The sequence below is a fragment of the Opisthocomus hoazin genome, chromosome 10 (assembly GCF_030867145.1).
Source record: "Opisthocomus hoazin isolate bOpiHoa1 chromosome 10, bOpiHoa1.hap1, whole genome shotgun sequence".
Lineage (NCBI taxonomy): Eukaryota > Metazoa > Chordata > Aves > Opisthocomiformes > Opisthocomidae > Opisthocomus > Opisthocomus hoazin.
Genome location: NC_134423.1, coordinates 19,346,883 through 19,365,286, shown reverse-complemented (window position 1 = coordinate 19,365,286; position 18,404 = coordinate 19,346,883). Strand labels below are relative to the sequence as shown.

Genomic DNA, 18,404 nt, shown 5'->3' with positions numbered 1-18,404 from the left:
GTGCGCAGTAGGCACAACGTAGCCTTTGCTTGGAAGAGGAGGACTTGTTTGAATACTGCAACAAATCCCTGATGTTCTCATCAGCACAGATGCTGCAGGCCAAAGGTCTGATCCTGATATTTGTTTAGTTAGGCAAGAGCAGGCACAGAGCCAAGAGTGTGAAGCAAAGAGCAGATCACAGCACTGACTGGCATCGTCCTTCCCCTACTTGCTGTCTCCAGAAGCAGATGCTCCCTGATGCAGACTGTGATTTCAAAGGGGTGAGGGAAGGTGTGGCTAAACCAGTGCCAGAGGCTGTAAGTGATAGATGGGCAGTGTTGTGTGGACCTTTTGTTCTTTCCTTCATTTTGACCTGGGAGATGAAGGGCACTAACAGTATTTCATTCAGGGAACTATTCATGCGTAATAATTTCTTTTTCAATGTCCTTTTTTTTTCAGAGGGGTCTTTGTTGCTACTGTAGGTTTTCTTCATAAGCATTAAAATCTTTAATCGATTTGCCCTATCTGAATTTCCCTTTGGTGATTTTCCTTGCCCAGTATTACTTAATCATATGACTGATGCATACAGCTGCCAGTGGGAGTTACTTAATTTCAGGCAGCATTCTTTGCTCTGCTCTGTATTTTGTATCTGATGAGCTAAGGTGACACAGATGCCAGTGTACTGTACTGTTCATAGGAAGATCAAGGACTCTCACATATCTGAAAAGTAGAAATCAGGGGTACCTCAGGTGGGGGCAGTGGGCCAAATACGGAGGAGCAGCAGTGATAGTGTAAACTATATGTGAATAGTTAAACCCAAGATGAATTTGCATGGAGGTAAGATAAAAGGATGTGGGGACAGAGAGTGTGCAATGGTTCCAGACAAGACTGGAATCTAGGAATTATGTTGATCACAGCCCCGGCTGCAACCTTATAGCTTTTTTTGCTGTAGCCTCATCCCACGTCTCATCCATGTCTGTCCCATGCTAATTCTGCTTTTGCACAAACACATGAATGGGTTTTTGCCTCCCCTGCTGAGATCTTATCTCCTCTTTTGCCCATTCAGACTCTTACTGCATAGGAAAAAAAAAATGCATAGCTATGGTGTGAAAAGTCTACGAAAGCTAACCTCGTGGTTCTTAACAAACAGGACCACTACATGCTACAGTAAAATGGGCATCACCTGAGGGTGACAATGTATGTGAGAGCATAGTATTTCCAGTATCCATAGGATCTAAATTTTCTCAGATATCTTTTGGGAGAGATCCAGTAGTTTTAATATTACTAATTCTTTTTCCCATCACATTACATGAGTATCAAATCATGCGTACAAGAACCAAAAAGAATATACTACAGTTCCTTCCTTTGCTTATCACTGTCATCTAACCTTAAAATTTGCAGCTATTTCTTGCAAATATATTGCCTCTTCTTCTGTTTCCCTTCACTACCTCCTCTATGCTTTCCCAACTGGATACTTTGTAAGAAATCTTCATCTCCTTGTAGTGTCTCTTTTGACAAGTATATTGCTTTAGTTCCTGAGAATCTAGGTTTTGCATCCTGCTGAGTGGTTTGTGTTTCTCAAGAAAGGAGAGCAATGCTTTTATTTTTTCTCACTGTATTTAATAGTTGCATAAACTCCCCTTACCTTCTGAATTCAGTATCTCTCTGTTGACAGCTGGGCACTGAGACCATGAGTTATGATTTGAGATGATGATGTGGGTGCGGGGTAAACAGGGTGTCACTGAACTTTCAAAACTAAGCTCCATCCCACTCCTGCAGTAGAGGCGGCTATGTGCTGCTTCAGTCCAAAACCGTCGTGCTTACAAAGTGCATGCTATCAAAATACCTAAAATGTGTGCGCAGGCCATTAGCAGCCTCAGGATGGGAAAGGGCTAGGAAAGGACTGCACCACACAGCTCTAGGAGAGCTGGAATAATGCAAAGGAAAGGCCTGTAGAATATTGAAAAGATAAATCTGAGAGGTAGTCCAAGAGGTAGGGAATTTAATAAGGGCAGTAAAGGAGACTTGGTCAGAGCTTTGTTGACCTCAAAACAAATCTGTTTAATTGTGTTTTACTTTTGGAGTTGCTTTTAGTCTTATTGCCAAGCCACACTGCTGCTGTTTCATTTCAAATCACTCTGACCATCCTGCCTGTAACCCATTTACAAGTGATGCCACTACCTGGTGTTTGTCACCTGGCATGTGATTCCTAATGGCAGCATCAGGCTTCAGACATCCTCATGACAAAGGAGTCAAACAGGAAGATTCAAAAAGAAAATGCCATATCTTGAGATGTAAGGTAGGGTTTTAGAAAGGAACAGGAGATTTGTCAGGCAGAGACCCATCTGTAATTCCACAATGGAGGGATTTCTCTTGTTCGTTACAGTTTAAGCAGTTTATGTGACATATGCATGATACATATGTGACCTCACTAAAGGTCAAACTCTGCTTTTGGCTACAAAAAAAAAAATCCGGTGGATATTGACAGTTCTTGGACCTGCAGTCATGTAAGCTAAAAGGACAGTTTGGCCAAAGAATTAATCAGGTACACTATTGCCCGCAGAATAGTCACAGGCAAATGCTGAGATGTCCCGAGTTTTGTCACAGATGGAAAAAGGCCTTACAGACTCTTAAGGATCATCTGCTGCAGGAGACAGAAGAGCCTTTGGAGATCTGTGCTTTTTTAATGCCCAATGACTGAAATACATGCATCTCATACAAGCAGTCATCAGCACAGAGCTTTCCAGCTGAGTCTGCTGTAGCATATGAACTCATTAAGTAAACTCATTTTTTAGCTATCATTAAGATTGATTCCAGGTACCATGATTATCCCTTTTTCTCCTTTAATAAACACAGCCTTTCTATGCTGTATGAAAACAGAACAGCAAAGCAGGTCTTTCTGTCGAAGTCTAATGACATGAAATGTCAGCTTCAGTCAATTTGATGAGGATAGAATGTGAAACTGCCTCCCGGGTGCAAGACAATTATGCAGATGAAAAAAACCTTTACAAGAAAATTTGCAAGAGCCCGGGAAACACTGTGAATCTGTCTGTCTATAGAGAAGGGGCCATTTCAGGCTTCCATTACCAATTCTGTTAAATACTTACAACAGTATGTTAGTTTCTGCCTCTCTAATAAGAACAAAGTAATTTAATTTCCAGTATTTTTCACATACTATCCTTTTTCATGGATTTAAAGGGTATTAACACAGTGCGTTCTCCCAGAGTAAAGATAAGCATTCTGCTTTTATACGATTCCGATTTTTGAATGCCCAACTCAAAGGACTTCAGAGTTTCAAAAAGTGCTGGAAATTTGCATTTTCAGATGCAATTAATAGGATCTATTGGTGTGTAGCTGCTTTAGAAACTGGGCCTAGGATGTCTCAGAATGCCTGCTCAAAATAGGAGCCCTCCTGCAGCATGAGTGCTTCAGTGAGTCATCCCAGATCAAAGAGCAAGTTAGAACGTGAGGCAAGGCAGAAACCAGATCTTCTGACTCCTGGGGTCTGGTTCGAGTGCTGAGATTATACTGCTCCGCGGAAAGCCAGCCGCCAGAGGAGTGACCTATTTTACCAACGTAGGTCACTTCCATTAGCTCTGTAGTTATTGTTCTGTTTTTTTAATTAGTGCCATTTCAAATAAGTGGCCAGCTCTGTGGAAAGGTCAGTACCTTTCTAAACTCTTCCTCTGTAAAAGTTATGTTGCTAGGGAAACGATACCGGAAAAGTAATTAGTTCTTGTTAGACCTCCGCATATGACATGCAGTTGCTTAGCTGCTGGCCAGGCACATCTCCGTTGAGAAGATGACTCACTCCATCAGTATAACTCAGAGCAAACATTGTTCAGCCCTGGCCTAGCCACATATGACAAGTACAAACATGTTTTGAAACAACACCAGCTGTTAAAGACATTAATTCTGAAGGGGGAGAAAAAGGCAATAAATCCCATTCAAGAAGAACTGGGATTCTCTGCTAATATTCTCTCTGTGATATATACGTAGGTACACCAGATGATCCCCATAAACATGAACAGGCTTACGTAGTTAACTCTTCTCTGTCATGCAGAAAATAGGGCTGCTTGTGAAATCTTGAGATTTGTGTTGATGTGCCATCCAGCTAGCAAGCTAGCTTCAATATTTCGCCTGTAAAATGTAGTCCTGATTAAAAGACCTGTCATATAAACTTGTCCATATCTTTACTGAAAAATAAAGCTTTGAAAATGGAGAATAGTTATTATCCTATTCAGTCTGGCTTTAGTGGCAAAGCTTGGATCATTAGTGGATTATCCTTCATATACAGATGTAGCTGTTCAATGCATATAGCTGGAAAACAATGCATATTACCATGTTACCGTACTTGACAGAGGAGTAATAAATATTGTTTATTACTCACATATTGAACGCAAATGAAATTGTTAGCCAAATCAAAAGACTCAGAGAAACTGTAGAATTCATGATGGGATTTATAGAAGTAACTGAATGGTGGAGGAGTATAAATCCTATTGCCTTCAGTAAGTAGCACATGGTGTATGTGAATATGTGTACAACTTTGAAACAACAAAAACATTTGGAAATATTACCAGTATGCAGACATTTAAATCTAAAGATGTCTAAGTGGGTTATAAATCCATCTTGTGATAGAGTCCTTTTGTTGCCTGCTAATACAAGCTTACTGCAGCAGTGCCTAAATGCAGGCACTTTCAAGACAGAACATGAAGGGCACTTGTGAATCAATGCACTTCACGTGTGGTATTTTAAACATTTATATGCTCCTATTTATTTTAAAATACTATGTTTACACTTAAAATTAAACCTAATTTAGTGGATTTTGCTGGCTTAAGGTCTAAAATCAGTGACATTTTTGCATCTGCATGAATTAGTGAAGGACAATAATCTATTCACTTGAATTTACAAAGGGTTTTTAAGTTCTTAGTTGTATAATCTCCTAAAAACTGTGCCTCTTGCAACAGAGAAATTGATATATTCCTGCTGGAATACTAGTATGGTACTGATTCAGGATAAAAAAATAGTATCTTAAGCTTAGCTAAAAGGAGTGTTTACGGTCCTTTCAATAAGCTTTGGATCAAATGATTAGTGAGGCATCAATACCACCACTATAATTCTAGCTTGGCTTTTTCTGCATCAGTATGTCTGATCCAGCTTGTAACCCAGCCCCAACCTGTTGGTATGGCAAGGTCAGAAATCACATTAAAGGAGACATACCAAATGAAGAAGTTTTCACAGAAAAACCCTAATGTGATGTAGAATTGACAGGGTGCAGTCAGGCAAGTTGCCAAAAAAACCTGCTTACATTTTAATTTTATGGAAATAAGAAAATATAGAGGACTCAGGCAGACAGGATTATGTGATTTCTCATCAGATGGCAGGCAAAATTGCTTGTGGTGATCTGCCATGAAGAGAAATGTGCTTGCTATAGAACTAATCTTTAGGTTTCAGTGCTGAATATCTTTCCAATGGAAAAAGATGCTCCTGGCTGATGGATAAAATGTTGGCCTTACACAGAAGATATGATCTAAAATGTTTACTAGCCCTATAATATCTATTCTGCCACAGTTACCACATCTCATACTGTGTATTTCAGCTGTTTGTATAAAGGGAATAGTGACAGTTCAACACCAAGTGTCTCAAAGATACCCCACCACCTAGCTGACATCTATCAAATTTTGGATCCAAGTTGAACTGAAGCTTTAAAAAAAGCTGATAACAAGAAGGAAAATTCTACACCACGTCCATAATATGACTGAGGAAAAATGCAGATTGTATTTGTGACTATCTATTAAGTGTTGTAACAAAGGGACATTTTTATTTCCAACCTAAGCATACAGTGTTTATATCTGAAATGTTCCTCTTGATTAAAAGGTGCTTTTACTTTCAAATTAGGTGAGTTCAGCCCTGAAATTTGCATAGAAAAGCATTTTCTAGACTTCTAGAGCTGTATAGATGGCCACGGCTGTCACGGGTTTTCAAGTAAATGCTTGACTTCAGCAACTTTAAAAAATACTTGTTTTAATCGGTTCAATTTACATATTTATTTCATCTAGATACAATTTAAAACATTTTACTAGGTTTCTTTTCCAATGAAATCCAGACAGATAAGCGGTTTAGGATAATATTTTCTTACCAATATGAAGCACATATTTCATAGTCTTGTATACTTTATGAAGTTAATTAAAGCCTTTCATTGCTTTCATCAGAATAAATTGCTACAATACTGTTAACTACATTTTGTGACTGATGTGACTTAAATAATTAGCATATATATGCACACATTTACTGTCTTTGTGAATATTGGGTCTATTTGGTACACCTATTGTCACGATTTAGTTGTTAAATTTTTTTTATAAGATTGATCAAAGTTCCACATAGCTATTTGTTTGTTCTTTTAGTATTGGCTCTGCACTAATTCTGCAGAGGTAAGGATGAAGACTGTTCTTTTAGATTTCTACTTACCATTCAAAGTGGTGTTGCAGAGAATATAGTATAGATTCTACTTCATATCTGTTGAAGAATAACTGGGGTTTGGTTTTGTTTTGCCCTGATTTCTAGAAAACTTAGATACCATGATAGCTGAGCAGACAAAGAAGAAGCTTGAGAACCCTTCCACTAAAACCAGAACAAAGCTACCAGCAGGTACTTATTCTACAATTTTCTCTCCTGGAATAACACATTTTTTTAACTTACTCTGTTAAGAGCATGCTAATTGCTGTAGAAGCTAGACTGCTAGTTAAAGATACAGTCCCTCAAGGACTTGTAGCGACAGCTTGGATATCTAAACGCACAACAAGAGAGGAATTTTTACTTAATTGTCCAATCTTTGAGAAGTATATTCCCTGTCCTTCTCTTCAGTGGAGTCCAGACATTACACATATACAAAAGCAAGCTGTATCAATGCTTTTTAAGACTTAAATAATTAAAAAATCTTTCTTTGTCAACTTTGGATCTAGTGAATGCAAATTTCCTATAATTTTTCTCTGCACAAAGGAATGTGCCTTTATGAACTACATATTATTGCATTTTAGTGACCTATTTGTAAAAGCAGAAGCAGGCATTCCTGTTTCCAGAGGTCTAGGGTAGAGATGGCCTTTAGAAACTGCTTTGAGCAATACTCCAATGAGGTTCTTCCTCAATCAGTCAAAATGTTTTACTTCCTGAAGATCATATTGATGCAATTTAGAAGTGCTTGTGATTTAGATGTGCTTTGTCTTCTACAAGCTTGTAGTGCTTGTAGAAGACAAAAAAATTGCTCTTATTGTTATTTCTTTAGACAAGAGTAGTGAAGAAGCAGACAGTACGAAGGAAGAAGCAGCTAAAATGGAAAAGGAATATGAAATTTCAAAGGATTCTACAAAAAATGAAGAACAAAATGCAGCAGGAAACAGTGAAGAGCCCAGAGGTACAAAATAGCCGTTACTTTTGCTACGTATGTACGCTCTAAGTGATTGGAATCTTTTCCTGTCTTTGGTATTGTTTTTCCATTGTGTTAGCATAGATATCTTCAGTTTATAGTTACCAGGAGTCAACGCACAACAGCTTGATTCAGAAGTGTACTTATCTGCTTACTTTTAAATACATGAAACTATATCCCTTGCAGAGTAAGGCCATAATCTTCAAGAGAATTCATAGCCCCTTTTGAGAGCAATATGAAATGCATTTTGAAACAGTAATGCAGAGAGATTTTGCTTCTTTGCATCTGTGGCTTTTCAGGGAAATCAGATCATCAGGATATTCAATATTCTGAGCGAGCCCATTGATTTCTCTAGTCTGTGTTAGAACAAGCTGGTACTGAAAGGTACTGAAAAGTTCTGCAAAATGAAACAATTTGCATTACTCACTGCCAGAGGTTAAAGGTCATCAGCAATTAACCTGTTTTACCTAACTTTGAAAACCTATTACAGTAAGTTAGTGTCTCATTAAGAAAACGTAGCACAGTAGCACTTTTATTTTTCTAGCTGCCTCAGCATGACACATAATGCCATGTGCCATGCTACTGTACTAGTTGAAGTTGCTCTGTCCATGGGGTGCAAATCAGCTGCTATATCTCAAGACAAACCTGCAGAGGACAATGTGTCTCCTTACAATGCTGAACTTTTGAAAGAGGATGTTTGTTGGTGGAGAAAACTGTCAGTGGGTTCTTACTGCTAAGGATCCAGCACAAACATCTATGTTGCAGTCAGTTGGTTAAAAAAAAAATCCTTATAGTCTGGTTTGCACTGATGCTGTTTTATGCTTGTACTTTTTTGGATGCATGTGTTCTCACCAAACATGCTCAGTACTGTACTGCAGTAATCAAGGCAATCACAGAATGGTAGGGGTTGGAAGGGACCTCTGGAGATCATCTAGTCTGACCCCTGCTAAAGCAGCTTTACCTGGAGCAGGTTGCACAGGACCTCGTCCAGGTGGGTTTTGAATATCTCAGAATCACAGAATCACAGAATAGTAGGAGTTGGAAGGGACCTCTGTGGGTCATCTAGTCCAACCCTCCTGCCAAAGCAGGGTCACCTACAGCAGGCTGCACAGGACCTTGTCCAGGCGGGTCTTGAATATCTCCAGAGAAGGAGACTCCACAACCTCCCTGGGCAGCCTGTTCCAGTGCTCCGTCACCCTCAAAGTGAAGAAATTCTTCCTCATGTTCAGCTGGAACTTCCTGTGCTTCAGTTTGTGCCCGTTGCCCCTTGTCCTGTTGCTGGGCACCACTGAAAAGAATCTGGGCCCATCCTCCCGACACCCACCCTGAAGATATTTAAAAGCATTTCTAAGGTCCCCTCGCAGCCTTCTCTTCTTCAGGCTAAACAAGCCCAGCTCCCTCAGCCTTTCCTCACAGGAGAGATGCTCCAGTCCCCTCATCATCTTCATAGCCCTTCTCCGGACTCTCCAGTAGCTCCTCGCCTTTCTTGAACTGGGGAGCCCAGAACTGGACACAGGACTCCAGATGGGGCCTCACTAGGGCAGAGCAGAAGGGGAGGAGAACCTCCCTTGACCTGCTGGCCACATTCTTCTTAATGCACCCCAGGATCCCACTGGCCTTCTTGGCAGCCAGGGCACACTGCTGGCTCGTGGTTAACCTGTCATCCACCAGGTCTCCCAGGTCTCTCTCCACAGAGCTGCTCTCCAGCAGGTCCGCCCCAAGCCTGTACTGGTGCATGGGGTTGTTCCTCCCCAGGTGCAGAACCCTGCACTTCTTGCCCTTGTCATGAAGTTCCTCTCCACCCAACTCTCCAGCCTGTCCAGGTCTCACTGAATGGCAGCACAGCCTTCTGGTGTTATCAGCCACTCCTCCCAGTTTTGTGTCATCAGCAAACTTGCTGAGGGTACACTCTGTCCCTTCATCCAGATCATGGATGAATAAATCGAACAAGACTGGGCCGAGTACTGACCCCTGGGGAACCCCACTAGCTACAGGCCTCCAACCAGGCTCTGCACCACTGGTGACAACCCTCTGAGCTCTGCCATTCAGCCAGTTCTCAATCCACCTCACTGTCTGCTTATCCAGCCCACACCTCCTGAGCTTCCCTATGAGGATGTTATGGGAGACAGTGTCAAAAGCCTTGCTGAAGTCGAGGTAGACAACAGCCACTGCTCTCCCCTCATCCCCTGCTCTACCCAGCTTCGGCGGGGGGGTTGGACTAGATGACCCACAGAGGTCCCTTCCAACCCCTACTATTCTGTGATTCTGTGATTCTGTCATGCCATCATGGAAGGCTATCAGATCAAGCATGATTTCCCCTTGGTGAATCCGTGTTGACTACTCTTGATAACCTTATTTTCCTCTACTTGCTTAGAGGTGACATCCAGAATGAGCTGTTCCATAACCTTTCCAGGGATGGAGGTGAGGCTGACTGGCCTGTAGTTCCCTGGGTCCTCCTTCTTGCCCTTTTTGAAGACTGGAGTGACATTGGCTTTCCTCCAGTCCTCAGGCACTTCTCCTGTTCTCCAGAACCTTTCAAAGATGATGAGAGTGGCTCAGCAATGACATCTGCCAGCTCCCTCAGCACTCAGGGGTGTGTCCCATGGATTTGTAGGTGTCCAGTTTGCTTAAATGATCTCTACAGTGATCCAAGCAAAGGTCTTTCTTTCTCCAGGCTTCTTCTCTTCTCTCCAGGGACTGGGATGCCTGGGGGCCAGCCTTAGCAGTAAAGACTGAAGCCAAGAAGGCTTCAGTAACTCTGCCTTCTCTGTATCCTCCACCAGGGCACCCACCTCATTCAGCAGCGGCCCCACGTTTTCCCTAGTCCTGGTTTGCTACTGATGTACTTGAAGAAGCCCTTCTTGTTGTTTTTGACATCCCTTGCCAGATTTAATTCTAGGTGGACCTCAGCCTTACTTGTTGCTTCCCTGCAAGCTCTGACAACGTTCCTGTATTCCTGCCGAGTGGCCTGTCCCTCTTTCCACATTCTGTAGACCTTCCTCTTCCATTTGAGTTTTCCTAGAAGCTCCTTGCTCATCCATGCAGGTCTCCTGCCTCCTTTGCTTGATTTCTTACTCGTGGGGGTGCACCAGTACTGTGCATGGAGGAAGTAATGCTTAAATAATGACCGGCTCTCTTGGACCCTGTTACCTTCTAGAGCCCTAATCCATGGAATTCCCCCAAGCAGGTCCTTGAAGAGGCCAAAGTTAGCTCTCTTGAAGTCCAAGGCTGTGATCCTACTTATTGCCCTGCTTCCTCCACGCAGGATCCTGAACTCCACCATCTCATGGTCACTGCAGCCAAGGCTGCCCCCAGCCTTCACATCCTCAACCAGTCCTGCTCTATTTGTCAGCACAAGGTCCAGCAGCACACCTCTCCTCGTTCGCTCCTCTGCCACAGTAGATTGTAGTTCATTGGTCACCCGGTTCAGCCCTGTGGGCAGTGCAGACGTATAAGCTATTAGCCCCTCACAGTTAGAAGGAGGCTTTTTTTTCCAGCAGTGGTTATTTGGGCATAGAAGAGGAAAATAGCTTCAAGATGGCTGTCTAATTTCACAGTAAAGAAAAATTGTCTCAATACCCGTGAGAAGTGATGGATAACATATTTCGCTTGTCTGCTGAAGATTTGTCTGTTCAGATTGGTTCAGGTTATTTTCCTTTATCTTCAGAAAAATGTTCAGCCCAAAAGCTTTTTAGAAATTTAAATTGGATCAGTGTTTAGTTCTTTGTCTCATGATGCAATGCCCTTTACTCTTTCACAGAGTAACTTACTATAGAGCTAATTCTGCACTCCCAGCTCAAAAATTACAGTATCTCTAATACTGTATGCACTTACTAATGGGACCAGACAGGCATAGTTGGCAGTAGTAGCCTTCTACATGCTAATCACACTAGGGTTTTTTTTTTTCCTGACAAATGTAAGAACATTACATCAGTAAAGCTCCAGCCAAGTTGAGAATTCAGAATCTGTTAGCTGGAGTATTTCCTTAGGGGCCTTATTAGGTAATCCTTGAACTAATTCTGTCCTGTGTGCTTTCGGTCCAAAAATAGCCATCACTTTAAAATTTCATCTGTAACAAGAAGTTATCATGGTAATTTTAATACATCCTTTTTCTCAGTAAATGTTAGTAGCTATATTTCAATTTATCTTTTCAAAATATCACAATCTTAGATTTGCTGTATGCTTAGTACTACTGTATGGAGGAGTTTTCTGACACTTTGTATATAAGCAGATACTCAAAGGTCTCAGTCTTATTTAAGTCATTCCTTGCTGTCTTAAGAGCTTCATCTTTGCTGAACAATTATTATGATCAAAAAGCTACAGATTGCCTTTAATCCATATATGCAGTATCTAGGGATACCACCAAAAGTTATGTATAAAGATCAAAAGAGCCATAATCCTAAGTTTGTGGATGACTAACCTTGCACAGAGAAAACCTGCTAGCCGTCTGTGGGAATTTTGCCTGACTGAGGTTGACAGGACTCAGCTGTTTCAACCGAAACTAAGAATAGTTTTAATCTGCCTTCGCTGTGACCAACTTCACCCAGTTAAGCAAGCTGCATCAATCACTGATGTAAGCGCCTGATTTCTCTCTCATCCTTTCCTCTAGGGAAAGCTGAGGCGTATTTGGAAGCAATCAGGAAGAACATAGAATGGCTAAAAAACCACAACAAACAAGGTAACAAAGAAGGTATGAAGTAAAAAGCCTTGACACTGGGGTGGGCACCATATACACTACAAAACAAGTAATTTAAATTGTGTTATATAACTTAGCATTATGTTAGAAGTTAAGTAATAGTAATATAAAACTGTGCTTGTCTGGTTTCTAGTGATAATCAATGGTGTTAAATAATACAGGTCATGTGAAATTTAAGTCAATGAATGAAAATAGTAAACTAAGGCAAATTCACATAAACTGGCTCGAACAGCCATTGGCCACGAAACACACAGTGACTAACTAACCAGCTCGAAGTTAGTCATGTGCTGTCCAGATAGTCACGGTGGTCTGCCTGTCACTGGCTAACAGTACGTCAGTTTTGTCTAGTGCTTCATTTCTTAGTTCAACGTATCTTTTAAATATGCTTTTATACATGAGGTAAATCTATTTTAAAAGTCTGGATGTGTCTAGAAAAGCTCAGCACATCTGGCTAGTCCTGTGCACGCCATCACAAATAGCAGTGAGTTTTGTTTCATAACCATAAATAGTTAAGATACAAACTTATGTCACTACCACTGTAAGATATTGGATTACAGCCCAAATCAACTCTAATGACTTGCAGCTCTCACACGCCAAGCTGTGCAGAAGGGGAGCAGAGCCTAAAGCAGCTGCACAGGGTGTGCTCACCAGCTGCCCCGCCATTTGCCTCTTCCTCAGAGCCAGGCCTATATGAGAGCTGGAGGGAGGGAGCTAACAGCAGCAGGAGCTAGCTTATTTTTCACAGATCTTTATTTATCCATATCATTTTTGCCCTCACAATCTTACATAAGACCAGCCTCCTATCCCCTCTGTCTGCCATTGCTGGGTCTTCTGCCGTTACCCGCTCTGTAAGTGAAGGTTCCTAGCCGAGTGATCCATCCCTGGGATACGACTGGCGCCTGGCGAGAAGGGTCCTTCTTGCACCAGTGGGGCAGAGGGGGATCTGAGCTGAGACTGGCCCTGGGCAACCTAGCCGCTCTCTCTGTGGGTTGAAGCATGTAGGAATTACATTTCGGAGATGAGCGCATGCCTACAGCCCAACACATCCATTTTCCTGTACATAAATTCCATAATAGGAAGGGACTTTTTAAAAATTTTTTCCATCTCTAAAATCGTTTCCACACAATGGTAGCAATGGCCCTTAGCAGCAGGCATACATATTTGCTCAAGAGTTTTCCTGCCAATTCTAATGAATGTTTCTGTTTATCAGTGTACTCATTATAGTAATTAGACCTCAGTCATGTGTGATTATTTCTCTGCATCACACATACTGACTGGGCAGCCCCTCACTCCTCTTCATAGTAACCTTTCCTCTGCACTGCCGCAGCCTGAAAATGGCTGTGACTGCAGATCAATAGCATTTTATCTGCCTGTGAATGCAGTAAGACACACGCTTTCTGCAGAGATGGATTTTTATTTGCACTAAAATATCTTTATTGTCCTCTGGCAATGGAAATGGGCCTTAAAGTCAGTGTAAGTTATGACAAAATTGGAATAGTGTTCTTACTCTTCTGATACGTTATCTTTATTTTGCCTTTCCATACTTTTTATTTTTGTAAAATGCTAATTCAGTTCTCCTGGGATAATGTTAAAGGAAGTACAGTCAGGGTAAGCTTATTTAACCGTGAATGCATCACGCTGTTTCTTCAGTACAAGATTAGGTGGTATTGATGTGCTCATCAATCATTTCGCCATTTTCAGCTAGCACCTGGCAGCTAGCAGAAAAGTCATTCACAAAGTAATTTGTGTATTAAAATGGCCAGTCTTTTCCACCCCCATTCATGGATTGTTTTACTCACTGAATATACTTGAAGAGGTATAGGTTTTCTTCAGGCAAATGTTTGTAGATCTTTAACTTTGTTATTTTATTCATTCAGTGACTAGTGACCGTGGAAATGTTAATTTGCATTTTCCCAGTTTAAAAATATCAATTGCCTGTTACGGAGGCAAGTAAACTTGAGTGGTCTGGACAATTGAAAGAGAAACATACATACCAAAAGCCTAGATTTTGGCCTGACTGGCTTTTGTGTCCAAAGTCTGTTTTGCATATAAAAAATCTCTAGGCTCTGTGGGACCTGTCTTTAGTATCTCCTAGACATGGCTTGATCTTTGAAACCAGCGCTCTTTAAGAGCAGCTCCTCTCCTGTGTAGATAAACATCACTCCCGCCAGCAGACGTCGGCTGCTGGGTACACTACGGCAGGCAGCTCCAGAGAACGGAACTGTGAGTCATTTAACTACTACGTGCAAATAGCATGTTCCGATTTTTCACAAAATACTTAGGTAGTTTATAGTTTCGTAACACTAACAGTGACATTTAGGAATGAAAGTAAATTCTGTAATTAACTGCAATGGCAAATGACTTGATTTGAATATGCAAATAAGACCTCACATCATTTACTGTAGCAGTTTCACAGTTCAGTGTAATGCTGCAGCTGTTGTGGTACATATAAACCAAAGCTGATTTTTCTAATTACTTGTCCAAATTAATAGGTTGTAAATAAGTATTAGAAATTAACAGCTACCAATTTCTAGAAAAAAATCTAATTAAAGTGCCATGAGATATACAAATTAGACAGAATTGGATATTATCGTAATGGCTGTAATCTTGTACAGAATGTTTAGTACTTAAACCTTCACATCTCCATGTAATGATCTTGGAGTCGTAAACACTATCCTAGAAGAAAAATAAGCTCAGGAATTTTAATGTGAATAATATCTATTATAATAATTTAATATTTGTTCTTCCATTCATTTCCACTTCATGCTGTCTTTCACTGGAGACTGAATGAAACCTCACAACCTTATTATTAAATTGCTAGGTACTATTTGTCCCTATTACTGGGTTAGGATGGGGAGACAAACAGGTTGCTTTCTCTGAAGTAATGCCGGTAACAGACCAGATGTGAAATAGTGGCCTCAGTACAGCAAATGGCAAAATTCCTATTAACTCAGATGTGGAGAGGAAACCTCTGCAGGAGTGGGTAGTTTTGAATACCAATTTTCTGTACTACTCACTTGAAATTGCCTTATTCTGTTATAAAAATGATCACAAGCATTAATTTGCTTCTTAATGGCTTTCTATTTCTATCCAGTTTTGGTCACTCAACCATAAAAAGACCGAAAGTCGTTACTGTCTGCTTTGTTAGGAATGCGCAGTTGGAAGGAAGGTCCTTCCACTTACTGCTGTGTGATGATGTGCCTTGGACTCCATTACAAACCCACTAGTAATATATGCTGACGGTTCCGTCTGTGGAGTGATTTATACTGAAAAATTCAGGATGTGTCTGTTTTTGTGAAAGATACTAATTAATTTAACTTAGCATGAACCCTTAAGACACTGATGTTTTCCAGACTACTAACTTACGATTCTAACAAATTAAGCTTTACATTTTATGCAGTAAATTATGTAGCTGAAACTTGTATTATGTGGGAATACAATGGATCTGCTGCCAGAGTTACAACTACACAATACGTTACATTTTTATGTTATTTGAAAGATCGCTCTGCAGTAGAATTCTTTTCATGGAAGACAGGGAAGTTTTCCACCACAGGAAAAGCCTATTTAATGCCTATGGTGTGAATTGTGCTGCACAGATGCACCCATCTATCGGAAAAGGAGGAAGGATCTTTCAGCACTCTATTGCAGATTGACGTATCAAGACTGTCAAAGACTACTTTGACACTAACATACTCCCTGCAGTGTTTGTCATGTCAGGATAGTATGTTCTGTGTCAAGGTAAATAACTGTATTATTGCGATTTATTTTCAGAAGTTGCTTTCTTGAATTTTCACTACAGGTGTTTGTAGTAAGTCTGAATTTTACTTGGAATTTCAACAGGGAACAGTCAATTTAATACTTTGAGTCCATGACAGTTGTGAAAATAATAGGGTTTTAACAACAGCTTTTGCCATGCAGACTAGAATATCAAATCTCTGGACCAGAAAACATTCTTACTTTAGCGTTTGCCAGCAATCAGTCAGGAGCAAGAGGTGATTATTCCTCTTGAATACTAAAAGCACCACGATGTGTAAAAAGACTTTGTGCAGTTGAGTTTTTTTTAAATTGCTTTCACAAGTTGCACTTGTAGTGAATTCTCTTCATGTTGGATGGAGTGCATTTGTCAGACCAACTTTCCAACGACGCTGTCTCTTAGGTGAAGCAGTAAAATGGCAGTGACTCAGTGTGCAAATGAATTCTTGTTTTTCAGACTATGATCTTTCAAAGCTGAGAGATTTCATTGATCAGCAAGCTGATGCTTATGTGGACAAGGGCATCCTGGACAAGGAAGAGGCTGATGTAATTAAACGCATATATGGCAGCCTGTGAAAAGCCGGTGGCTGCCACACATGTAGAAAACTAGTGTAGCTTCCCCCGCTCCCGGCTCAGTGACTTATGATCTGTTAATTTGAGGATGTCATTAGAAATGCTCTGTTTACATTGCACCGACAACTTCCTAGACAGAAATGAAGAGCTGTAGCGCTCCCTACACTGACTGCATACTGTATTTTCCGACACTCACAAATCAACCCTAAGCGCCAAATTCTGACACTGAATTTCTATTTGGTAGGGTAAATATTTATGTAACACTCTCTTCGATTTATCGTTTGTGTTTGGTTTACTTTTGTAGATCAGCCAATCGTTTCTGATGGAGAGTTCTTTTAATGCTACATCTTTCTGCTCTCACCCCACTAGCTTTCTGTAGATGCAACTCTGTAAAGGGCATTATTAGAAGATAGTTCATAGTTCTCTAAATAAAATATTTGAAAATAATTTACCTATTAAAGTTTTCATTAATCTTAATATGATTTTATATCCAGAAATCTTGTTCATAAATCCCAATACCCTTTTTTTTCCTTGACCCTTTTTTATGTAGTATTCTATAAGTTGGACTATGGTGTCCGTAGCCAACTGATAAATCGTCCATGCTACAGCTGCCTTCCACATTGCAGACCTGCATCCTCTCCATGGCTGCCTCATTCAGCATGTATAAACATTCTCTTTGGTGCGCTATTTGATGATTGTGCATGCATAATTAGTTGAATTCCTGGTGTGAGTAGCCTGATAACAAGTGTAAATAGCCATTAGTTTCTTTAAAGAATAAAAAAAGGAAAGCAATTCACGTCACTGCATGGGAAGGGCAGTTTGCAATTAGAGGTGTTTTTAGGAACAGGGGCCCTGCTTTTCAGACAGACTTAACCTATCGTATCTCAGCATCCCTGAGTATCAAGGCTGTGCTCTGCTGACTGACTTCTCATCTCTGCTGAGCAGTAGGATCTTGGAAAACCTTTTTTTTTTTTTGCATAAATACACTACCATTAGCCAAGAATTTGGTACCTCGCAAAGAATGAAAAAGGGAAACAAAAATGTTGCCCTCATTCTTCTTCCTCCACTTACAGACTTTTTGAAGAATAGTTTATGCAATCTTTTATACTTAAATGAATGGATAATTTTATGTATGAAGAACTCATGAAGCAAGATCAAAGGCACAGAAGTTTTTAGAAAAGTAAATTTCAAACTGAGTTGCAGAAGATGTAAGTCCTGAAACTTACATCCTGCAGCAGTCACTTGTCTAAGTGAACTCCAGGAAAGCCCTGTTCTCTTTACTTCCAGGTTCTTCATTGTAGGTTATCCCTCCTCTGATTTTTTTAAAAAACTCATGATACTTCCAAGATCGATACAGTCAAAAAATGTTAGCTGATGCAGGGGTTGGTATCAGCCTGCCAGTGAAGGGAGATACTGACTTACAGCACTGCCTGCACAGCACAAAGTTCTGTACATGTTAAATCATTTCCGTAAATCATTTCCTTCCTCATGTTCTCAGCACAGTTGGAGATTAAGGAGGGGGAGGCTTGAGCAATGCTGCTTAGCCAGCTGAAGTAAACTTTGGGAGCCCTGCAAAATGTAAATTATCAACAGAACACTATTGGTAACAAATATTAAAGGAGTGTGATAGCAATGAGGTGTAAGAGCGTATCTGTTTGAAAACTGATGACACATAAGGCAACGAATGCTCTCTGGCACACCAAAAGTATGGCACTGCCTGCTCATACATGTCCCGATACAGATCGTTGGCTTGCAGTATCAGTCACTAACGGTGACCCTTGTTTAAGGTAAAACTTGTATCCAGAAACACAGTCAATGTAACCTTCCGGTTTGAAATACAGTCCCTTAGAACCGCTGGAGAAAATAACTGGGAAAAAAGAACGCTGGTTATTTTGAATCAGTTTATTTGTTCTCTTCTAAACCCTCTAATTTTTTTTATTGTTATTTGCTAATGTTCCCAAAGGTCAGAATTTCTTCTAG

At 40.6% G+C, this 18,404-nt stretch overlaps 1 protein-coding gene across 2 annotated transcripts in view; it reads left to right on the top strand.

The window, feature by feature from the left end:
- SCG3 (secretogranin III) overlaps positions 1–17,398 on the top strand; it is a 29,352-nt gene extending 11,954 nt beyond the window's left edge. Inside the window, exons 9-12 of one of the 2 annotated variants that reach the window (XM_075431407.1) lie at positions 6,544–6,627; positions 7,262–7,390; positions 12,012–12,080; positions 16,309–17,398. In XM_075431407.1, the coding sequence (XP_075287522.1) occupies positions 6,544–6,627; positions 7,262–7,390; positions 12,012–12,080; positions 16,309–16,427 (401 nt within the window). In that variant the 3' untranslated portion in view covers positions 16,428–17,398. Of the gene's footprint in view, positions 1–6,543; positions 6,628–7,261; positions 7,391–12,011; positions 12,093–16,308 lie in introns of both variants that reach the window. The other variant, XM_009940287.2, reaches the window with a different exon arrangement.
- The last annotated feature ends 1,006 nt before the right edge of the window (positions 17,399–18,404 follow it).